This window comes from Bacillus rossius, chromosome 16 (genome assembly GCF_032445375.1).
Source record: "Bacillus rossius redtenbacheri isolate Brsri chromosome 16, Brsri_v3, whole genome shotgun sequence".
Lineage (NCBI taxonomy): Eukaryota > Metazoa > Arthropoda > Insecta > Phasmatodea > Bacillidae > Bacillus > Bacillus rossius.
The window spans coordinates 23,502,812-23,528,922 of NC_086343.1; the positions used below are offsets into that span (position 1 = coordinate 23,502,812).

At 34.8% G+C, this 26,111-nt stretch overlaps 1 protein-coding gene across 1 annotated transcript in view; it reads right to left on the bottom strand.

The window, feature by feature from the left end:
• The window catches only part of LOC134539813 (G protein-coupled receptor kinase 1), a 253,192-nt gene continuing 227,081 nt past the window's right edge, over positions 1–26,111 (bottom strand). Inside the window, exons 14-16 of the mRNA XM_063382098.1 lie at positions 22,294–22,462; positions 16,183–16,427; positions 1–11,077 (exon numbers count right to left, since the gene is read on the bottom strand). Of these exons, the coding sequence (XP_063238168.1) occupies positions 10,910–11,077; positions 16,183–16,427; positions 22,294–22,462 (582 nt within the window). The 3' untranslated portion in view covers positions 1–10,909. The remainder of the gene's footprint in view (positions 11,078–16,182; positions 16,428–22,293; positions 22,463–26,111) is intronic.

The window sequence follows — 26,111 nt, forward strand, 5'->3', positions numbered from 1 at the left end:
TTTCTTTAAACGAACCAATATGGTTTAATGATATCACTGAAAAAAAATGAGAATACTACATTACTGCAACTTCAGAACAACTTTCACAAAGGAGCTGGTCACTAAAATAGTTTGGCTCATATAAATTTTTTTTTCCATAAATACAATTGAGCTCTGAAAATATAAGGAAATATGCCAAATTTTTTACAAAAGCACAGTTGTACAGCTTCAGTTGCAATGTTCTACACTTGTGAGCAAAGTTAAAAAATTCTTAACAAATGTATTATATATCTGGCCAAGAAGTCTAACCATAATGAAATATTTTACATAATTAACCATTTTGACATGAGAAACAAGTACTTGAAAATAAATACAATTTTTTATCAACAAAATACTTTACAATAATACACGTAACAATACAATGTTAACAAAACATGCTAAAAAAAAAATAAATTAAGCGCACTTAAAACTATTTCTGTGCATTATGTACACAAATCCTAAAACGACAATAAAATGCTACATGGGTTAGCGTTGCATGACTAGTCTATGAGAAAGTAATTTGAAGGTAAATATTTACACGTTAAGAGAATAACGAGAGCAGGAACCGTCCCGCCACGCTTGCAACGAAACCAGCGCTGCGAGTTGCCCAGCCCAGGGACACTCGTGTTGCGGGGAGAGAATCAACACACTCGGGGGAACGGGGGAACAACTCGGCAGACAACATATCGAAGCTCACACAAGCACGTGCAAACCACTACACATTGTTCAAAAACATTACACTTTCATTAAACTTTGCTACCAAAGTAAAACCGCTAAATAACAAGTACGGAATCAGAATTTCCAGGCTCGGACCCGCACTTTGTGCTAAGCTCGAGTTCTGTAGTATTTACCAACAATAGATCTCTTGCATTCGTTGCTTGGTGGCATGTTTTATCACCAGATGATCACAAAAACATTATTTGTAAGCTGTAAAATGCTGTGCAAGATAATAATTTACAAATATTTGCACAGCATTTTACAGCCATGTTACAATTAGAAAATATCACTGGCAGAACAAATGCAGAGAGAGCTATTGTGTTAAATTTACAGAAATAGCTCTTAAAAAACAGCAATGACAAGAAAATGGAAAATAATAATAATAATAACAATAATAATTTGAACGAGTCCTTCAGTACTCACCAGAGATGTGCAACATCTAACCTCGGTAACGAGCAAATTTACATGTTCTCATGTTGCAAATAAACTTATAATATGAAACAAGGACACAAAATCTAATGCAGAATTCTTTAAAATAATGCTGAGCATGATAAATATAAGAAAATTTTATTTTCCAACCACATTTCTTGACGTGAATCACGCGTAGTTTCTGCACCCACTGCTAGAACTTGATGTCAGAGGAGTTACATCAACTACTGAATCATTCGATTTGCAGAGCAAAATTCTTAACTATGTAATGAAATGGCTTCGACAAAAGCGAAAAAGATTTGAAAAAAATACTGAACCCTAGCTTTGAGGTTGATTTTTGAAAGGAATTAAATTAAAATACTGCATCTTCACCTAACTTAACATAATCAACTAACATTTCACTTCAGTTCCTATATGCCTTATTTTCCTGAACCTGCTACTCTGATCCAGAAAATTTTCGTGAACCTAAAATATCATGAAATCCAATCTATTTCACGAAAAATGTGGATTTTTTTAAAATGCTATGTTCCCAAATTAGTGATTAAATGTGCTCATATTTACAAATTTAAACCCTAGTTATTCACACATATAGAGCTGCAACATGTTTCGTCATAGATACATATGGCAAGTAAGCTGATTGAGACTATTGATTTATATGCCATTGAAACTATGGCTTTCATTCTTTTAATGGTCATCACAATGGAGTGTCCGTGTTTTTTGGTGTTGTTGTCCTTGGTTGTTGCTGTTTATTAATTTTTTTTCCCCACTACTGGTATGTGTACAAAACGAATAAAATAATATTTTGTTTTCAAGTTTGAAATGTCACAAATACGCAGTGTTTTAAATTGTTCCCGCAATTTTTCCATTACTGTTTAGCAAGACAGTAGTAAAAAAATTTGTGAATACATGTCACTTATTGTTTTGGTTTATGAAGTCCTATTAAAACATCAAAAGCAGGTTATTATATTACACAAATGAATTAAACTCAACAGTGATCGTTGGTATACCACAAACTCAAGGGGTATGCTATGTCAAATATTCATAAGCAAATGATTGTTATTTTTAAGTGTTAGTATTTGAGGTTGAATTGAATACAAATAACGAACTGTTCATATTCGAAAATTTGAATATTCGCACAGGACTACTTCTTTGAAATGTTGCCTGCCAGTGGAATCCCGAATTGCAATGAAATACTAAAATGTCAATGTAACAATTTTATCTAAATCGAGCACAAATTAAACAGTTAAATGGGAAAATTTTTGCCCCATTCATATGCGTAACTTAATTATCTTCGTATTTACAAAACATCACAAACTTTATTTCATCCACACAACCATAATTAAACACTGGTAGAGCTAGAAAGGAATTTGGCAACAAGGTGGAAGGAAACGTATTTTAAATATTGTACCATCTTCGTAAAGGTCTGTACGAAAAACATCTGCAAACAGCAAGTGCAAAGTTTGTGAACGCAGCAGACACGCTATAAACACATCAACATACAAGTCACACGCAGAGAATGTGAACAGTCTGCTAACAACACACTTTAACAACTGGTGGTGTGACAAAGAACTGTCACACTTATCACCAACTCACTTGCAATTGTTTACACAATAAACATACATACACATACAGTTCTCTCCTACAGAAATTACAAAAAAATTGACAGCTCCACGAATCTTAAGATTTAAAGACAATTAAAAAAATCAAACACATAACTGCGTAGGCCAGAAATAAATAACACACATTAATTGCAATTGGTGTTGAAACCTTTGAACTAAAGATTACTGATTATTTGTTGAAAGTAATACAATACGGCGAAATTCCAGGAATGGAAAGACTTGGCATAGTCGCACGGCTGACTCCTGAGTTAAAAACGGCAAGTGAAGTGAATACGTGATGGTCGGAGCTTTATGTCCACACTCCAGGCAAAAAGTAACGACTTTGTGAGACAGTGGTGGATGCTTAGTATTGGGTGCCACACCTACTGTGCAAGATAGAGATGGGAAAGGGGCGAGACCTAACGAATACAGTACTCTCGGGGAGTAAGCACGGTAGTCGACATCTGACGGCCGACTAGAAATGCATACAAAGGTACACATAGCTAACACGCACGTTATTCGTATATACGATCAGTCCAGAATACCTACACAACCTCTATTCACCTTCGTTAACACAAATACAGCATCTACGCTACTCTAAAATACATCACGTTATCGTCAATTGTGCCTTAAATATTTCTGTATCGCAAAAACATCATGGCGACAACTGAACGCACAGTAGTCATCTCACCGTAACAGAAACTGCAACAAACTTGAAACTTAACTGCAAATTGGCATTCATAAATGTCTTACATTTGTATCACAATCTCATAAAAGTTTTTTTTTTCCTCAGCTTTTCAAACACTGTGTCTGAGTCACGACATTACTGGTATAAACGTGAAAGCACCAAAATTCCAATTACAAAACAAAACTATAAATAATATAGAAAAGGAACGAAGAGGTGGTATGAATTCCGATATGGGGTAACAACTTATGTATACACACAGTAAAATGTACAATCGTACAATCATCATTCACGAAGACACAGCAGTATTAAAAAAAAATGTGTTCACTTTCAAACATTCAAAATTCTTCGGCGTCCACAAAGTGTTGGAGAGTTGTAGCAAAAGTGATACTTCCATACAACAGAAAAAATATTTTAACATATTTGTGATGATTACAGAAAATGTGATGTATATTTTTTTAAACAACTTTTTTTTTTAATTTCTTAAATTGAGACATAAACAAGACAAAAACTAATCCTACTACATTTGTGCAGAGTAAAAAAAAACTTAAAAATACAAACATTTATACTGCAACCTGATGGAGAAGAAAAGCTTTCTGCAAAAGCACAATTTTAGTTGTCACATGAAAGGTTTAATTTAAACTAAATGCTCAAAAATACATTTAACTCCTCAATCTATTTATACAGAATCTGACACGAAACCACCAACAGACTCTAGTACATCCTTGTAGGAACTAGCACCCTCAGAAATCAAAGTAGCAACCCTTTCTTTTCAGCAAGCTTTCATCCTCAATAACTTAAAAACAGCAGTGAAATCACAAACAAGTGACAACAACCAATTTGAAAGAAAATATTTCTAGCAATTTTAGTATAAAAAAATGTTATTTACATGATAGTTCTAATGAAAAGGACTAAGGTTTTTCATTGATAATAAATAAAACAGAAAACCAAACTTATTGAAATCTGTCTTACTGTATTTATGTCTTACAACCACCCAAAATCCTCTAAAAATGTTTTTCAAAAATTTATGAATTTGTCATTAAAAATACATTTTAAAATTAACTAAGAGTAAATCTCAAACATCGGGTAACATGGTAAAATATCCGCGAAAAATACATATTTAAAGCGAGAAACAAATATGTCCCCAAAGGCAATGTTTACTGTCTAAGACAAGATATAAAATATGTTCTTATGAAATGAAATACGAGTGACTTTATGGGCAAAACTCAAATTCACGAACTATTCTAAAAAATGCACTTTAATTTGAACTGTAGAAGTAGAATAAATGCAGGACATAATGTATTCACTTGTAAAAATAAATTAAAATTTTTTTTTAAGTAACCTACACTTTTAATGTTAATAAAAATGTTATCAAAATATTTTCATTTTTTAAGTTTAGGTTACTGACAGACTGGTAAGGTAAAGGAGGAATTAAATGTACACAGTTACGCGGTTATGCATTTATACTCTGAATGGCTTGATTAAACAGGACTTCGAAAGGTTACAGAGTGCTGCGACCCGAAGCTCCTAAAGTCATAGGCAAATATGATACACGTAGGAAGTTGGATCACACCAATGACTTGCCTATCTAATATACGTGTAATACATAATTAATTATGAGGAACTCATCAGCCAATCGCAACCGACATAATTTAAACATGATTCTTGTTGGTCGACAACTGTTTGGAGAGGAATTCTTGATAAATAAAGTGATTCATGCGAACAAGTTCTTACAGAATACTTGAAAAGGCAGCAGGGTAAACAATTTAAGTTCATGCACACAAAAACAAGACATTTCATGCTTACAAACCATCTCAAATTAATTGAGCCAAACTACAATCTGGTATATAAAAAAAGCCATAATCTGTCTGACTAAAGACAGCAGTTAATATTCCAGCCAATAGCTGCTAGAAACGTAACATCAGAGAAAATATTTTGAGGAAGACGAAAGTAGATTATAAAAATTACAAAATCATGGCAAGAAGTTTGAGCAAGGACAATGGAAGAATATGATGGAAGAAGTAGATTAAAGCTCAAGAAACAATAAATTAAAGCACAATATAATAGGTTTGCATTTACTGTAGTTCTAGTATCCGAAACAATAACAATTACTATCATCTACCTATATTAAAATACAACTGACAAGATGTGCTTCTTGCATTAAGAAATTGCAGCAATATAAAGTTTGTTTGAAACATTTAGCAATTTAAACATTATAAAGATTACAATTACAAAAATTATTAAGACTTTATGAAAATCACACTCCAAAATAAATAAAATTGAAAAAGGTATAATCCCCTCGTTAGGTTCGAAGTACACCACGATGCCAAAATGCATTACATTTTGAGAAATATTTTATCTCTAATTCATTTTTTTATTCACTGGACTAATTGATTAATTCAAATGAAGAAAATAATAACAACAAAGAATAAACAACGTAAATGTTTAATCAAATTGTTTAAGTTCTTGCTATTTAAATACGCTACAGGCTACACAGAAACTACTGGCAGAATCATTAACCAAAATCCTACACAATTACTTTGTTTGAACCTGTACAACAATAAGCAGCAACTATTCCATGTCCACTGTGTTTGCGCAAGTCCATCGTACTTCCGAAAGAAATCTACACAAAACCAGGAGCGTATAAGAATTTTATTTGAGGGGGGAGGGTTGGGGAGGGGATGGTGGGGAGGGGATGGTGGGGAGGGGATGGGGGGAGGGGATGGGGGGAGGGGATGGTGGGGAGGGGATGGTGGGGAGGGGATGGTGGGGAGGGGATGGTGGAGAGGGGATGGTGGGGAGGGGACAGTCTGTCTAACGTAAAAATTGTTGGATAACTTTTAATTTGAAAAAGAAATAAGTACGTATTAACGCTTTATTTTAATGTGTAGTGGAATAGACATCTGCGAATTGTGATTTTTCAGTTCGAATCAAATTCGAATCGAATTTCAAAAAAATTCACGAGTTTCGAATTTTTTTCGAATCGAATTTGGGAATAATTTTAAAATAACGTAGATCATTGTCACATAATTCACAGTTTAAATCAAGTAACTAAAATTAAAGTAAGACTATTTTGAAGAAGCACAACCAGATTCGCAAAAAAAAAAAAAAAAAAAAAAAAAAGTCTATAAATCTTTTCGCAAATCATTTCAAATTGCCATGGAGAAAGGTGAGTTCATCGACATGGTGCGGCAACAACAATTCTCTGCGGCTGGTAACTATGTTGCCTACTGTAGAGAAAACTCTCTTCACTTGCCACCTTATTTAGCATGTTTGACTTCCAAGGATAAAAATATTAATAAAAATATCACAACATAAGGAAGTGGTACAAAAGAAAAAAAAATGGTTGTCTGTAAAGTCGGTTTACGGACGATAGTTTAACGTGACATCATAACGAAACATTGATGAAATGATTGCATACTTTAATGAATAAAATTTAATAATTTTTATTGAATTATCACTACTTTGTATGGATACAAAGAAGTGAAATTAAATCTACAATTTAATTGATGTATTTACTTTTATTTGCACTCATTAATTCAAATATGTTTATTACTTTAACGAAGAGATTATTTTAACTATAACTTTTATACATGTTTGCTATTTAACTTCTTCCAATCTGTGTTATTCTGTTAAGGATAGGACGATGATAAGAAAAGTAGGAAACGAATGGGAGTGTTTCAAGTTTAATGCGCCTCGAAAAAGTCAAATCGATTGTTGTTCCAATCGAGTGGAAGAGAGATAGATGCGGCGCAATCGTACAATGAGCGTAACGGGACACAGCGTAACGGGACACTTTTTAGTGCGTGCAGCCGGCGTGCGTCGATTTATTAGACGTAATCACGTCAAAAAAAATTTACCGTTTTTATCGCGTAAGCAATGCACATTTTATTCTAAAATCAAGTTTATAATTAGGGGTGAGACCGTGGGTTCACTCTTAGCTGAGTTTTGAAATAAACAAACACCGTCGTATCACTGCGCCGCGTCAGCAAGTGATAGGCTGAATTCTTCTTGCGCGCCAAGCACTAGTTCTAGTTGCAACACACACACTTCAGTATAGTCGGTGCTAATAAAATAACGGCGAAGTAATATAACAGGAAGCACCGTAGCACTTTGTTCAGTGTAGGTGGTTCATTTGCGAAGAAAAAACTATGCACTTTGCGCCTAAAAGCCGTCTTCACAAAATCATCACAAGTTTTGATAACAGGATACTCAAGTTTCCTTTTCTTCCCGGGAGTTGTTAATGCCCCAGTGCCCTGTAATTCTTTCCTTGCACGAAGCAGACTGTTCTTCGAAACACTCGTAAATTTCGCAGTTAAACTCGCGATATCGTTCACACGACGATCCAAATATTTGTCTGAAAATGTTTAAAAAAACATTCAACACAATAGTTTTCTGTGCACTTTTCAAAGGCTTTCCCATTCTGTGCTTTACAAAACCTTGTCCGGCGTCAGCCATAATAAACCGTGCGCGAACGAATCCGAAATACAATTGTTGCGCCGGGTATCAACTGTAGACTACACACAGCGTCTGCTAACATAATTGTAAGTAAATACTTGCTGACACATTAAACTGTATTGGATATTAATGTTGAAACGCTATAATGCTATATAACAACAATTGTTATAAAAAAGGTAGTGTAAAAATACTTACAAATGGTACGTAACCAAGGGACTATTTCTTGGGCACGAATAATGTGCGCGGCGGACGGCAGCCAATGAAAATGTTTGTTTACAAGAGGCTTTGTTTATTCCAAAACTCGGGTAAGAGAGAACGGAGAATGCTATTATGCAAAAAAGAATGTAAAGTAATCCATAAAAACAAGACCTTTTCATGGAAAGTACGTTTATTTAAAAAGTAGACTTTGCGAAAGCAAGCTAAATAATTTAAATTAATGAGTGATGCAATAAAACCATTTTATTCAACGTAAAAAAAAGAACAGAAACCCGTAACAAGAACGTGATTTGTAACTATACGCATAACGATCGTACGGGTTAACTTGGTTACTGACAGAGCGCGCGCGTGCATGCAGTCTGCGAGCTATCGACATCAATTTTCGACTACGTGCGTGCGCTCTATACAGGAATACAGGAATCAACACAACCAAACTGGTGCTGTTTACGTTTTTATAAGCGGTATAAAGCGACTCCCGAGACGTTTAAGATGAAGTTTTTAACTTTTAAAAAAGTCTTTAAAACACGATTTACATATCAGATTACTTTGTAATAGGATTAATTAAGTTAGTAAGCAGTTTTATCAGAACGAACAGCGTAAACTGCGTAAAGCAATAGGTGCGTTGTATACAACGGGAATTCATTGCATTACATCCAATGAGGTTAAAACGGGACAGAAATAAAATGGTTCAAATAACGTGAAAACGTAAATAACGGTAACGTAAATAAGGGGTTTCGATGTATAATTTTTTGTAAGTGGAAGATGTAATCGTCCATTTACATTTTTTTAAAATTGGGGGAGGGGGATGTCAAGTCGAATTATTGTAAAATGAATTTGATTCGAATTTACGAATCGAATATCAAAAAGTTCGAACTCGAATTCGGTAATTTCGAATATTCGCAGAACCCTATAGTGGAATACATAATGGTATTTCCTTTAAGGTTCATAATTTTCAACCCTAGTCACAAAATAATGCTGGGTTAGTTTTTAAAGTGTGTATGTGTACGTATTTATATATTGCAATAAATAACACTTATTTCAGAGTAATTTACGGTTTAGACACTAATTGCTAGATTTAGAATTGAATAACTGATTAAAATTAATAAACAATAAATTTTTGGCAGCAAAAAATGGATAAATTTCTTCGTAATTACACAATGTGAGCCTTTCAACAAAATAAACGGTAAAAGTTTTCACCAAACAAAATGAAAGCTATTCTTGTCCCACATGTCAACAATTTGAAATTTTGAACTATTTCTGCATTCTATCTTGGGGAAAAAAAAAAAAAAAAAAAAAAAAAAATAAATTAAATTAATAAACATAATATGGTAGGTACAGGAAATAACAGATTATTTAAGGAAAAATATTAACATTAATTTTTAGAGGGTTTATATGTTTATTATTAAGGGCATACTTAATTAATTATAACCCCCACAATAGTCAGCATAACATTTAATGGGTAGATTTTAACTTCTACAACTCTAGTTAATTTTATTTTTTGCTATATAGAGTCTGCTAGCAATAATACACAGCCACATTTCAATAAATTTTAGTGTTTCAGATCACTATCTTATCTTCAATATTTTAAATTAATTTTTATTAATATTTCTTAAAAATTGTCCACTATGGTCATTTATAGAATTTCATACAAAATTTGAAGGGAAAATTATATATACAGAGAGCATAAACTGTTTATAAAATCTTAGCATTAAAACATATAAGTACACAATTCGAAAAAGTAAGAAATGAATTGTCATGCAAATTCTTTTCCCTCTCAAGTAACTTGTAACTAAACAAACTGAATTATTAAATATTTTTAATTCAGCATGCTATTTTGTACCTATATCTATACAATACAACATTATACCATGTTATGTCATACAACTGACAAAAAATCATGAATAAAAAAAAAGGCAAGTTGATGCACATTAAAATTCTATAGTTGTATCTGTTTTTGTATACTTTCTTTAAATAAAATAAATAAATGAATTCAACTATTACATACAGACACTCAATTGCTTCAAAGTTAAATTAGAGACAAGATTTTATGGTGAGTCACAATAAGACAGAAAAAACAGCTCAGAAATTATGTTGTTACACCATTCTCTTACATTACCAAAATGCATAGCACCTAAACAGATGGAATTTATCAGTATTTTAACAAAACTTAACTCAAATAAAAAAAAAGTAATGTTTAGATAAAATTTATTCTAGAAATGCAATTTATTTATCACAAAGTTTATACCAAAATGAGTAGAAAATATTAATAACAAAAAATTTAATTTTACTTTGTTTAATCTTGCATCTCTTTAAGTTATATTTTAAGTTGATACTTTTTTTCCTACACACAATTTAATTTTACCGTTCCAAATAATTCTGTTCTAGACATTCTAATATTAAATTATTTTATTGTAAAAATGCACTATGTATCACAGATAAAATTACACTATTTTCATTCAATAAGTAATAAATGAGATTTAAGTGCCCTTTTTTTTTTTTTTTTTAAATAATAATACACAAAGGTACCTTTATGAATGAACAGAAATTTATAAAAATTATTATGACATTGAAATCTCCTGCTTTAAAAACACATTGGCTTGAAAAATGAAACCATAAAATCTTGCCTCTAGGAATAGTCTAGATAAGAACCACAGCCAAACACTTTGTGGACACCCGCCGGGCCGAAGCGACGCCCGAACGCTCGCTACTCACACACGGCGAGTCCCTCCGCCCCCCGCGCCGCGTAAGTTCCCGGCCGTGGGGCGCACGCACACGGTCCGCGCCGCCACTAGTTGCCGTTGGTGTTGCGCGCGGCTATGAACGGCGTCCTGTTGTTGGCGTCGCGCTCCGTGCCGTATATCTTGCCCGCCTTCTTCGCCATGCTGCCGAGCAGCTCCTGGGAGTTCTTGTGCGCGACGCGCAGCGACTGGGCCCACTCCTTCAGGCCGATCTCGTCCTGCAACAGCCGCGGCCGCCAGGCCACCAGTGTCACGGCGCGCAAGGTCTACAGGAGGCGGTACGTCCTTTTACAGGTCATCAATTAGGTTTCATGTTCGACACAGATTAAATTGTAGATTTTTTTCAGTGGTCAATCTTCAACAAAATGAAATATATATTATATAATATATATTATATATTATACATAATATAATAATATATATTATATTATATAATATATATTATATAATATAATAATATATATTATATAATATATATTATATTATTTTATATATATTATATATATATTATATATAACACATATAATATATATTATATATATAGCGCATACTTTTGCATAATTAGCTGGCAAAGTTGGATTTTTAACTTTTTTTTGCAGTACGGAAGGAAAACTAAGTGGAATAAATAACTGGAAAATTTAAGGGTTTAAAGGCAATGCTGGTGGGATGGTTTAAAAATTTTTCAGAAAAATTAATTTAAAATTTATATAGCCTTTTAAAATCATAAAAATTCTGATGATTTTAAAAAGGCCAGGTAAATTTCAGTATTTTCTTTTTTCTCCGAAAGGAATTAAACCATATCACACAGCAGCCAGTAAAATTTAGTTTAACTTAAAAAAAAGTTCCAGTTTTATATTAAATTTAATTCTCTTTATCCATACTGCACAAAAACATTAAAAAGGGAAAAGTATGCAATATATATATTTTTTTCATTTTGTGAAATTTCTGCCACACAAAAAGTCGGAAAATTTGACAGTGTGGAATGTAAATATAAGATAATGACCTGGAACATGACATATACCCTTAAATTCAGCATTATATGTGGTTTGGCACACACTATAATCCTGCATCAAACAAGTTGCTCACATTCAAACTTTTTTTGGGGTGGATTCCAGATCTTATGCTGCCGACACATATACATAGTTTTCTCAGAGTTCATCGTTTCAGTCAGTTTTTATTTCAGAAGAGTGTTTCCTGTTTTTTAGCAGGTTACAATTCATGTTTTCACACTTGGGTACAGTTTGAGGTTAAAAACTTTTTTTTTTGTAATGATCATATTTAGTTTTTTGTGTAATATATGTTTTGCATGAATTAAGATACTTGAAAATAAAAAAATAAAAAAAAGGTGGCACTCAGTTCTACTTTTATGAATGCTCAGTATTAATTTTATGAATGGTTATTTAACTTATTTTATAATTTTTATTGAATGGTCATGTAATCAGTTCAACCATTACAAACGTTAAATTATTATTACTTTACTTCAATAGAGTAATTTATAAAGTTGTTGAAATTGATTTTTTCTGACTATGATCACGTGTAACAAAATGAATACAACAACTTGCTATCGCACAGGGTTGTTTAAGGAGGCGGGTAATGAGTTTGGGCGCCTCCACGTGGTTTGTGGGCACGTGGACCCGGCGAGACTCCTTTCTCGGGCCGTGACGTCGCCAAAGTGCGACGAGGCACACAACCCTAATAATGCTTCGCTGGTTCCTAACACCCGCTCTCAGCGGTGGGCACGCTGGTACACTCGTGTAATGCCCTAATCTTTACCTAGGTGGGCTCTAGGCGTCCCACACGCCAGACAACTACACCGGGGCACCCGTGACCGAAATAATATTCACTCGAGATTCACACCTGAAATTTATTAACCATTTCTCGTCTCTACATTGTTCATGTGAAGCGGATAAAAAGCCAACGGCAAACAATCGGTTTAGGAGGTGGGCCAGGTCACCACGTGGCCTGACCAAAGAAACATAACGATGTTAAATTTAAAATGCTCGAGGAGCTTAAATTCTTATTGAAACAGTCTACCACCCGGAGTAAGCCTCGAAGACAGAAAGAAAGCGTTTTAGATTAATATATGCGAAACGGATGCTAACGGATCAGATATTACCAAACAACGAAGTCGAGCGTCCCACTCCAGGCGGCGGAAGAACAAGACTGACTGGTCAACAGGGTGTCATGGCATCTTCCAACTCTCGAGTTCCCGTTAGCTTGTTAACTTATAATTAATCTAATTACTAACATAGTTTACCCTTTTAAAAATTAGTAATAATTAAATGACAATTTGTGAGACTTCCATCTGATTTCATAACAGTATACTTAATTAAATATTGTCTAAAGATTATTCGTCGGCAGTTCCTGTAGCGGCCACGTGTGGCGCTGCGCCGTCCTTCCTGTGACTTAAGACAAAACACTGAGCGAAATTATGAAAAAAAAAAACAATACATAGCCCTTTATTTCTTTACTTATTAATTAATATTTTACGTTTCTGGGCCGTCGCCGTGCCTCTAATGCCTCTTGCGGCTCACACACACACGCATGCACACGTCACCGTGGCGGGCGGTTCAAACAGAGGGTGATGGTGGGAGGGTGGTGGCGCTGGCGGAACAGGGGACACATCGGGCTCAAGGGAGGGCGCAGCTCTGGTTGACGTCAAACTGTTTGTTTGAAATGCCACTAATATGCCATTTTTTGAATTGTCCACTCACATTTATCTGCTACTGTTTTGAAAGTCTGTAGTGAAATAACTTTGAATACTTAATGCATGTTTAAACGCTGAGTACTGTTTTTTTTTTTTTTTTTTTTAAATTTTTTATGCAGTCACATTAAAATACATAAAATGGGTATTTATATAGCACAAATGACTTAACCTTAACAGTTAATGTATGACATTCTCAAGAGGTATGCTATATCAAATAATAACTAATTGAATGATTGTTATTGTAAGTTTTAGAATTAAAGGTCAAATTGAATACAAATAATAAACTATACATAATATATTTTTGAATATTCACACAGGTTGGCTATTCATACTAATTAAAGCAAATATTAGACATAATTTTTTCTTCTTGATATAATTGTGTCGCTGTCACATCAAAAAAATGCCTACAAATAAATCTAATATATTATTGAAATATTTGGTCAAAAATATTAAGAAGTGGTCAAAAGAAAAAAAAAATCCAATATGGCGAGTAAAGGTAAGTCTTCAGGTCATACGAGAGTTGGCCAGACAAAAGGAACACATGCACATGGATATGTGCCTGTTATTGAACTACATATATGCCTTAACATTTACTACACGGTTTCTATACTTTATACACTACACGCATGGCTAAACACTTAACACAACCCTCCACAGGGTTATCTTGGACACCATAGACTACAGAGATGCCTAGAACGCCGCAGTCCATCAACAATTACCTACGTTAATGTGTAAAGAAAGAACTTTATTTGCTAGTTTATTTTATTCACGTTGTATTTTACGTCTTTTAGATGACGTCATTAGGGATGGCAACACTCAATGACCCAATTAAGGGATATTGAGGAAGTACATGAATAAACCACAGTAAGGAACCATCCTGGAGATAAGTTCAGGGTGACTGTACAGGGATTGGAGGCCAGGTATTCCGGAACTGAAGACCAGTGTCTCAGCCGAAGACGGCCACATACTAAAGGTCTATGATAGTTTAAAAATTTTGATTTAAAATTCAATAAATTCTTGACATTTTAAATCTAATATTTTTTTTAGTTATATCTTACAAAATGATACAGCAAACTGTACTCATTTTCATATTTTTATTTCTTTTCTTCAAAATAGTACACACATGCATTTTTAGGTATGTAACAAACAATCTGTGAATACCCGCAGAAGGGTCACCCCTGCGTAAGAGTGGCACCTTAAATTTTGGTCAAAATTTTTTTAACATATCCACGGTAAGGGTCACCCTCAAATAAAGATCGCACCATGTATCTGTCTTCAAAGTGTCTCAGCTCGTGTTTAAGAAATACAGCACTGGTGTTAACCCTCGATTCTTCTTTATCTCTTTACCAAGTGAGGTCATGAAGTTGAGGGACAATTTCTCTAACCGACCGACTGCCTATGCATGTCAGGTCAAACTGTGAGCTCTATCCTTTCCCGAGTGTGTTCCAACGAACCAACTCACGATTAGCCATTTCAAATTAATTAACTTGTAGCTCCTGAAGCGTAGATACTGAGGCTAGGGTTTCGCAATGACAGATTGGATGATTTCGCAAAGTGCCGAAAGCCTTTTATAAGCATCAGACGACCTGCCGCTCTACACCTTCTGGAGTGAGATCAGACATGCCAGTTCGCCATTAGTTAAAGTAATTAAAATAATGCGTAGTTAATAAAACGTCTAACACCTTATCTCCTAGACTTAAAAGCACATGCGCCGACTGGCAGCTTGGAGGGTGAAGAGCACTGTCGCTCGCCACCAGGGGTGCATGCGTCACTTGTACACATCCAGATGCGAACAAGCAACAAAGCGAGCCGAAAGGACCAAACGCTCCCGACCCCAGCACGGTATAAATTTTCTGCCCCCCACCATCTCTTCTTCCTGGACCATCCTTTCTTGTCCTTGCCTGCTTAATGCTTGCAATAATTTAACCCCGCATAAACGAGCCCAGGGTTTTCCACGTGTCTATGCAGGTTTTACCTGGGCCCAACTTATCTGGTTAACAGTCTTGAGTTTAAGATAGGGGAGTCAGTCGTGGCATCAATGAGGAAGGGAGAACCTATACTGTCTGCCACATGGCCTCATGCACACTTGCACTCTCTTTCTCTCTCTTTGGCTAGTTTATTTTTAGATTTTCTCCTCCTTGCCAGCGCAGCAGACACGTCACTTGCCAGCGCGGACTGGTCAACAGACACGGCAGACATGCACTGCTCACTACTGCCAAGATATTATGATTAGACTAATTAAAATTACTTATATTCATTAAAAACCATCGTAGGCTAGATATTTGCACACATTTTCCACCACACAGTGCAATATTATTACATATTTTTTTTCACCCAAAGTTTTAAAACTGGCATAAGGGTGGCACTGCACTTTATTGAACTAAAAATCAGCATAAAATATGCGACACACACGCGGGTAAATACTGTACATACCATAGTATTTCTTATTTTAATTTAACAATATTTGCAGGAATTATTTTTTTTTTGTATGTAAAAACATCTGATTTACTAGAAGTTCAGTTTTGATACTGGTACACAACTCGACATCAGACTAGATTTTAATTAGAAAAATATTTGACACTGGTACACTGGTAACGACACTAGACTGGAGCGTACCGGATTGGTGAGCACGATCTTGCTGTCCCGCGTGCGCACCACGATGCACTGCTCGCTCTTGACGTGCACCAGGTCCGCGCTGATGTCCTCGATCTGGTCCATGAACACGAGCTCCGGCTTGGTGCTGCCGCTCTCCGGGTGCAGCTCCACCCGGTTGGGGTACAGCTTGGCGTAGCGCGTCTGCCACGCCGATGCAAACGGCCCGCCCAGCTTCTTGATGTAGCCGTGCAGGATGCAGTCCGACTCTGCCGGGTCACAGCGGGCGTGCTCTCAACGTGGCTCTGGCGGTACACACCTACCCGTATCTAACCCGAATAACCCACACTTCAAGCTTATACTCAATATTTTACAGTGATGCACCGATTATGCCGCCGGTTAATCGGCAACTGCGATTATTGACCCAACGCCGATTGATCGTAATCGCGGCGATTACCAGGTCAGGTTATAACCGATTGCCGATTATTGCAAAATTTGTTGCTGAAACCCGTATGACTTGAAAGAAAAAAAGAAAATACACTTAAAGTTTAAACCTTGATAAGTTCTTGAATTGAAACTACAAACGGCTGAAATCTCTTAACGAATGTGACCGTGGAAGGTAGGGAATGTCAACATCTCGGAGTGTACACAGATACACTCGCCTAATGATATTTGCTTGTTTCGTGAATTGTGCTCGTACATACATAACTGCCCCGTATTACTATTTACAGTATTTACCCCTTTCAATTCATTTACTTACCGTACAATTCATCCTGTTAAGTTAACGTCGGGAATGGTATTATTGTCACAATATTTACAATGGCCACAGCCAAATCACATACGTGATAATCGGTAATCGTAATCGGTAATTGCAATTATTAGTGTAATAATTGGTAATCGTAATCGGCAAAGTATAATTGGTGCATCACTAAATATTTATCATGGAATTGGAGAACTACCCAACATTACAGAACGCCTCAAATATTTTCTGTAAAACAACATTTGCCAGTTATTTTTTTCAGCACTTTTAATTATTGCCACAAGAGTACTATTAATAGTGTATTATATATCCTGAAGAAATCTTTATGTAAATTCACGTCTACGATATCATACAGTAAATCGTCGCTTAAGAAACAACACCGCCAAAGTAACTTTTTTTAAAATTAATTTTTTGTTTCTCTATGAAAATGGAAGCATTTAAAGTCTTTAGGTTGTTCTCAAAAATGTGATTTTTATCACATTCGTGGATTAACCGTGAAAGATATAATGTTTATAATGATACATAAAAAAGGGTTTTTTGATGTAAATTAGTTACTAACCGCAGTTGTTTTGTTTAATGCAGTGAAGTGCCAAAAAAATTTCAGCCACAATGACCAAAATCATTGCTATGTTATAAAAATTGTAAGTAAAGTAATTTTGGAAATTGCTCAAGAAGCACACGCAACAAATTCTTACAATTAAAATAAAATTTTTATAACAATAAGTCACGTACCACCTTCCGCAACAGCATTTTTTCTCGCAAAATGTTTTCCCATTTCCTAAGTATGTTTAATAATTTTAGGGATTTTTCAGCACCCATAGACGATCGCAATGCAAATATTCAGTAATAATTGCAACATCTTTCTCACATAAGAATACACTCATAAAACCATGTGCACCAAGTCTGTCATCCATTTTGAGCAACAGCAAGTTAACCAACCTTGAAGCTTGATGGGATCATTGTCAAGTTTTGAATAAGCCTTTTTAACACACGTTTTACAAAAAAATGTGCACAATTTATTTAAAATTGATACAGCTGATATTGGATCATTCAGATGCTAGAAACAAAATGTCAAATAAAAACACAGATTTGAGCTTAAATTCGGTGCTAATAATAGAAACAATTTTAGTACTGAAGTAAAAATTTTCAAAACAGTATTTAAAAAAAATGGTACTATAATCTCCAAAGCAAAAACAATTTTTCACATGCTCTCTGTGTTTTTTACCATCTCATTTGATAAATGGTGTCACCAGTTATTAGAAATTGTAGCTGTAGTCATGTAATTAACAGAGGCATGATTATTTTGCAGATTCATTAGGCAGCTAATTAGACTTTAATGGCAAATACGTACAAGCGCTCTTGAACTCCCTGAACTTGTTATAAACAAGAACAACAATCATGCGAATGAATCTGAACTTTGTTATGGACTGACCAATGAGCACTCTAAGCAGACTTGATTATGTGTAGGCAAGTTGAAACTAGTCAGGGATGAAAATAACCTGTGAAATACAGGAAAGCACCAGTACAACGAACTTCAGTTAAACGAACACTTCACTTAACCGAACTCATTGTTTGGTCCCGCCAAAAACGTATATAATAACCTTGAATTTTATTTCATCTTAACGAATTTTACGACGGTCCGTTTCTTCGTGAAACAAAAATATTCACTTGAACGAACAATATTGAGGCACATTATGAAAAAAATTACCATCCAAAAACTTGTTCTTTATTTTTAATTTTCTTATTCAAACGTAACAGCGTGTACGTAAACAAAAACAATAACGGCACTAGTATGTGTGCGCACGTACTATCGAAATTAGTAGATTAATTCTCGTGTTTTGAAATAATATTGGAATGGTATTACGTCCGTTGTACGATACAACTAGTACATATTCTCGGATTTTTCGTTTTTTGGCTACTTACATTACGATAATTTTTGTACGGTACTTTGGCTAACCTGTGTTTTAATTTATTTTTTGAAAGTCATTTTTTTCATCACAGTCCATAGTGTTTTTGTCGTGTCTACAGGCGTGAAATTTTTTACGTTTTTCAATAGCGTTGTGTTCTTCAGTGCCGGTTGTAGAAATGAAGCGTGTGACAGAACAAAAGTGTATATGGGGGAGAAAAAAAAATAACGCAATTCATCAAAACTTTCGACCTAAGACCTAACTATTCAAAAGAATGACGATGCTTGTCGTCTTCAAATGTTTTGGAACACCATGCGTTTTGTAATGTATGCACGTGTGACTTTTCGAATGCACACGTTGGAAGGGATGACTGTAGAGGGCACATTGAATTAAAGAAACATGCGGAATATTTTATAGTCATGACGAGCAATAAATCCATATCGTAGTTTTTTCGCTACATCTGAAGAAACAAAAGTAACTAACGCAGAGTTATTGTTTACAAGTTCTGTTGTTTGTTTATAAGACAGTTCTTATCCAACCAGGATAAAAGAAGCAAATAAAAAGACAATTGTTCAAAAGTATAACTTTGCGTACTTTGAATTGAAGGTTGAAAATTTCCTGTAAAATTATTGACATTTCTTACATATTCAGATGATTGTATTGTTCAAATAGTTTTTCTTTTCCTTTGATTCATTAATTTTCATTGTATTCATATGCATAGGCCTACATTTTTCATTTTTTTTTTTTTGCATATTATTGTCCTTATTTTATCTTGTGTGTGTTATAATTCCTCAGGAAAAATTTATCGTGCATGATTTACATGTACTTTTTCCATATAATTGTCATTAATGATGGGTGTGATTTGAGGTTGGCAGCTCTGCCTACAATGTGTCTCCTGACCATAGACAAAGCATCAGCAGAGAGTATGTGAACAGGTTCTTCAAGCGGCCATAGACTAATGACTGTGATACTGAACCTTAGTACACTTAAGGTGTTTCATGTGTTTATCGGTATACATATTTATAACAATGCTTATGTTTCAGTATAAAGAACTTCAGTATAACAAACTCAACTATTTTTTGGTCCCTTCATGTTCTTTATAGTGAAGCTTTCCTGTAGTTGTTGCTCAAGTAATCAATAGGTATCGGTTGCACATGAAGTTAGCACCCTCGTCTAACAAAGTACTCAGTGACGTTGATTAAGACCATTATTTTTTTAATTTAAATATAAAAAATATATAATGGCACAATCTGTAGGGGTAGTCAAATTTCGTTAATGACGAAATCGCGAAATTTTAACAAAATCACTTGCACAGCATGTGTAATACAAATAACCTTACTTGGTAGTGATAAGATGTTAATATACTGCATTTTGTTTTAACGAAATTTGCTGTGATGCGCGAAATCCGTAGTTTTTCACGAAATATGACGAAATCGCGATATTCGCGCGAAATTAACCTTTTTTATCGCGAAAAATCACGTTGAATCATTCTGGAACCTGCACAAAACGCTTATTATTCCAAGAGGTTATATGTGAGACGCCATCTTTGCTTTTGTTTTTCTCTAGCACCCATAGAGTAGTGTGTGGCAATAAACATTATCACTTTAGCTACTGGTGGACAAATCACAGATTGCGTTGGTAGTTACGAGTGTCGAAATGTTCTATGATTTTGTTTTCACGAGTGTGTGTCTGTCGAGTTTAAGTTCTTTATTTCCGAGTGGATGCAATATGTCTTACTTCCGCATCTATGATCGTTTTCCGTTAAAGTTTTTGTGTCATTTTGGTCATATTACCGTGGTCACTGGATAAACGTATAAAATGCCGAAAGTTGTGTTTTCGAAAGAGCTAAAGAATATGACGACGAAGGATTTTACTTGTTCAGTAAAAAAAATTCATCATGATGTGCAAGTTCTGTAATGTGCAAGTCGACTGTAACATAAAATACACGTTTGAAAAACACTGTAAATTTCGAGCATCGCACAAGGTGAACAAAGTATCGGGTTCTGGAACTAAGCGTCAAGTTACTCTATAACCATATATTTCACGAATGAGAATTATTACATCCAGACGTACACCTACTCAGTCTCCGTCGTCGCACACGTTCCTACGAGACATAGAAGGCCATAAAACAGCAAAAATTACATTATTTTGCCGACCGCAAATGCGTCTGGTGATGCAATCGTCGATAGGCCTTAACTCAATCTTTGTTCCTTTCTCTGAATCGGTCAAACGCAGTCCAGAAAAATAGCTTCACTTCCATATTAGCCAATCAAATCATAACTTTCAAAATGCTAATTGTTGTATCTGGGCGTCCTAGCCGAGGGGACTATTTATTTTCGTAGTTGTCACGGCAATGCATGAAAATAAATGCCGGCCAAGAGTGCCAACATATACATGAACAAATACCGCACACGCAGTTGCGGTGAAAAACGTAAACATTAAAAAAAAAAAAAACAATACTCTGTACTGTTGAATAAGTACAGTGTTTTGGTGGGGACTAGTTTGCAGGAAATACATAATAGCTGATTTTCAGAGATAGTCAAAATGGACTTGAGCCACTAACGTTTCTGATCAGTTTCCGATTTTTTTGTAGGTAATCTTAAGAATTTTAATTACAAATGCAGCGTGCTTAATTTTAGATGTGCATGTACTTCGAAACATTGTTTTTGATAAATTTTGACCAAATAAAACAATTATTCCATCAAACATATACATGTGTATAAAATTACAATGACGAAATACATAGTTATTTTTTCTAACTAAAAAAATTTTTTTTTTCACCGAAATTTTGCACCGAAATAACTCTTTTTATTCACCGAAATGGGCCTTTTTTATTTACCATTTTTCATTGGCCCTAAAAATCTGCCACTAACTCCCACTAACTCCCAAAAAAGGTTAGGTGTATTTCTATTGGTGGGCTGGAAAGATGTCAAGCCATTACAATTGAGCAGGGTGAGAAAATGGTTAATGCGGTTGCCACAAGATAGCATTTCATGTGCCTGCCACCTCATATCTTGAATTTTAATATTAAGTGAAAACCTATCTTCTGGTACTTGAAAGTTATTACAAAAGAAGCAGTCTGAAATATTCATTATTTTGTTTGGAAAAAATATCTCTAGTATGAAACACAATTCTGATGAAATAAAAAATGTTTTATTAAAGCACCAGAGCACAGATTATAGTAAAGATCATTTATTTGTCTTACATGCATTATATGTGAGCTTAAATTTTGAAAATCAGTCGCTAATCTGATTACAATAATGACCTGCAATAAGTCCAAACAAATTCCCGACGTGACTACTATCGCAGTGTCGATCTAGAAGCTAGGACCGTCGTTCATTTAGTTTCCCAGTGTGATCATTCAGCGCTCAACCGCGACGGTGCACCAGAAAACAAGGACGAAAGATCACCCTTGAACTCTGACGGCGCAACTGGCCATCAGAGCGATGCCGACAACTGTCGCCGTACCTTTCTCGTCGGTGTCGAACTTGAGCTTATGTTTTGCCTTCTTCTTCATCTCCACCTTGTCAGCCTCCGTGTTGATGGTCTCGAACACCGTGTCGGCCACCTCCGCCTGCCACCGCTCCGAGATCACCAGCGGGAAGTTCTTGTACAGCTCCTGGTCCGCATCCGTCAGCTGCAAGGCATCACCGGTCACCACTTGCGACAGCCCCGGGAAACCAACATTCAAATAAACTACATACGTCTGGGAATAAACGAGGGCTCAATGCAGTGCTACCTTTGAATATATATACTGTATAGTAGTCGCGAGTGGATAGGATTTACTCTACGTTTTTCAGGAGCGTACGGCGAGCGGCTTGGGGACTTCACCCGATGCAGGGCGCTGCCGTAACGACCTGTATCGTCTTAGGTTGTTATTTACATGTTAGAGCGCAGCACTGTCGCCCGCTGTCATTCCCCCGCACCCCCCACTAATCATTCACTGCAGCTCAAGGTCGTTCAACAGGAGGGGGAAGGGGTGTTTGAACAAGTCGATGTCCTAGAGATGGTGGCGATTGCGGCGGTGAATTAACCAACTACCTCAAACCGTATTAGAAATTTTAACCTGGGCTGGCGACTTCTATACAGTATATATATTCAAAGGTGCTACCAACCTCCAGGTACACCCACCAGTCATCAGTAGGGACAAGCTTACAATATGTTGAATAGCAATAAAACTGAAATAACTGCGAAATTGAAATCAATACACAGCCAAACACTGAAAAAAGAAGTCAATACACCCTATATAAAACAAAATGCGCATAAAAACCCAAAATGCAGCCAAATTCCCCTCAATCACCTCAACTTGGTCTAGTATAATATATATATAGACATAATTTTATAAATCTTCAGTTAAAAATTAAAACAAAACTGTCAAAATATACAGCTACAGACATTGCATTCAAAAAGAATGTTTAACAGTACTTTTCAATTTCATATTTTTAACTATCTGGTGGATTACACAATATTACAGGAGAATATTAAATTTATTTAGTTGCATTTTTATGTTTAACTTTTGTCAATATATGTAGTATTGTTTAATGTACACATTTTAAGTGTCTTAATCAATACTATTGTGCTTGAAATGTCCTCATTATTACTTGTGTTTTAATTTAATTTTTAATGACAAGGATTAAATCCACTATTTTTAATGACAAAATATGCTTATTTGTAACACTATAAAATCTTGGCTCTACCAATTACAGCCTGTGGAGAAATAATATTCAAATATACTACATGCGTCCGGGAATGAACGAGGGCTTAATGCAGTGCTACCAACCTCCAGGTACATCCACTAGCCATCAGTAATCATATTTCTTTGAAATCAAGACAACTTACATAAAAAAACCTGATGAATTTTACATCAAATACTGTACTCTAGAAAAATATAACAACCAATCCTATAGAGTAAATGATAATCCATCTGTTAAATAATTTTAAAAATTCAACTTTTTGCAAGCAACTTAATATTTAAAAAGCTACTTTCTTATTAGTTTATTACATGAGTTACAAGAGAGAGATTTACCATACGAAACATTGATGCACACAATATTTCGGATACCTAAGTACGTTTCTGTTTCCGTAGTACGTGATAATTTACGACTGTTGTTTCCTAATTGTGCTAAAAACTTTACACGTTTTCTCACTGAAGATCAGTTTTGATTGGTTTAATGTGGTTTACTGACAAATGGGGTTATGGTTGGGCAGACCAATGCGTTAATTTATGATGAGGTGTAACATTCTGTGATTTAATTTCTTTTTCAGATAATGGAAAACAAAAAATTAAAAGCAATTTTTTTGCTATGTAACCAAGATTCGGAACCCCGATTTTTCCTCTTCCAACTTTTTTTTCCTTGTGGAAAGTTATAGAAATAAATTGATTGTGAGATTTTTATTGCCTGCAAACATTTTACTATTAATTTATATTTACATTATTATTTAATATTACTGTGAGAGTCATAACTTCCTTTAGTACGTAAGAGTAAAGCCTTTCCTAAATAATAGTATTTACACATCTGTTTTGTGGGTTTAATATTGTCTAAATCACGTCAGTAGTTTACCGACTAAACTAGTGTCTCGGAGAGCATGAGTGATAAACTAGGACTCCTGGATTTTTCCTGGATTTGGGTAGACACTGGATTTGAACTGAAAAGAGGGTAGTAGTAAGGTATTAAAAACTGTGTAAAATTGTGAGAATTGTTGGTTAGGTTATGTTATCTAAATTAAAAATATTATAAAATAGGAAGAATGATTTTTTATGCAAAATTATTTATGTTTTAAATATGCAACTCTTTTCTAACTTGTGCCGTTGTAATGTTGGTGGCACTTGCTCAACTTATTTATTTATAATTTTGTTTTCTTTTATTTTTGGGCGAACTGGTTTCCACACGTTGTCAGTGTTTTATATTGGTATTTGTTAATGGTAATATGTCATTTACAGATTTAAAGGTTAATTTTGAACGAAGTTGTAATAATTATAATTATGTGTAATTTAAATGTTTGAACATCAAGTTTTTTTTATTGTGTCAATGTATTTTTTTTTGAATCTATTATGAATAATGTGTTTACAATTTAATTATTATGGTAAATATGTGAAGGTATATTTATCAAATTATAAGTCAATCTTTTTGTAATAGAATTAATGTATTATCGATCTTTTGATTTTCTAAAAAGTACTCTCTACGAGTGCCATGTTCAATGTCCTTCTTCGTCTTGCACTTACTGACCACAAACGGTCTTTTCCAGCACTTTGACGCCATGATGTAGTAACTCAAAAATTCGTTCTTGTGTGATTTAAAGTTTTCAAGATGCATTAAGCATCTACAACCGCACTAAGTGCGGTTCCACGATACCGGCCATGCGGTAATCCACGATACCGGCCATGCGGTAATCCACGATACCGGCCATGCGGTACACTTGAACCAACTTGTGCTGTGGTGTTGGGGGCCTGTCCCCGGCAGCCCGGAAGCAAAATGATGTGACCGCACCTAATTCAGGAAAGCCGACGACTATTTCATTATTTTGGCATGAACTACTAACCTTTTTTATCAACTCTACATAATGTGAAAAATTTCGTGGACTTAACCTCATCGGACTTCTCGTCAAACTTTGTCTTCTCTTCTATCTTAAAGAATTTTTTTTTGAACCAATGTAAAGTCTTATTTAAAATATGTAATTTACAAGCAACGAAACAATGTAACATGGACTAAAGATATTTTGATAAACAAAAAAAAATTTTGTTTTGTAAGGAATTCATCATGTAATTATTAATTTGTTTTAATAGTAAACAAAAAAAAATTTATTCGTTTTTGTAAGGGGCCCCAGATAAGATAAAACTTAAACATAGTAAAATCAGTATCATGTAAGAAATAATTTAAAATACTAGTGATAATATAATATGGTAATATAATATGGTCAGGGTGTTGAGATTTAAAAAAATAATTTACATAAAAAATAAATTATTTATCTGAAATTGTCCTTTTTATTTAATCATTGAATAATACTCTTATAGTTTATTGTGAGTGTGCATGACCAGTCAGCCCTGTTGATACTCTAACTAACCCCTACGCACATCAAAACACTTCATGAGCCTTGGTCCACGAGCTTTCAGCATCCGCCTGCCTCTGTACATAACCTCAAAATTTTATGAATGGAGGTAAGGTGTGGTGCAGTAATGGTAGCAGAGCCTGTGGTTCTGAAGCTTGTTTTGATGTTGTTTTAATTTATGTTTAAATAATAATTTTTGTTATGGGTTAAATATATATATATTTTTTTTGAGTAAACAC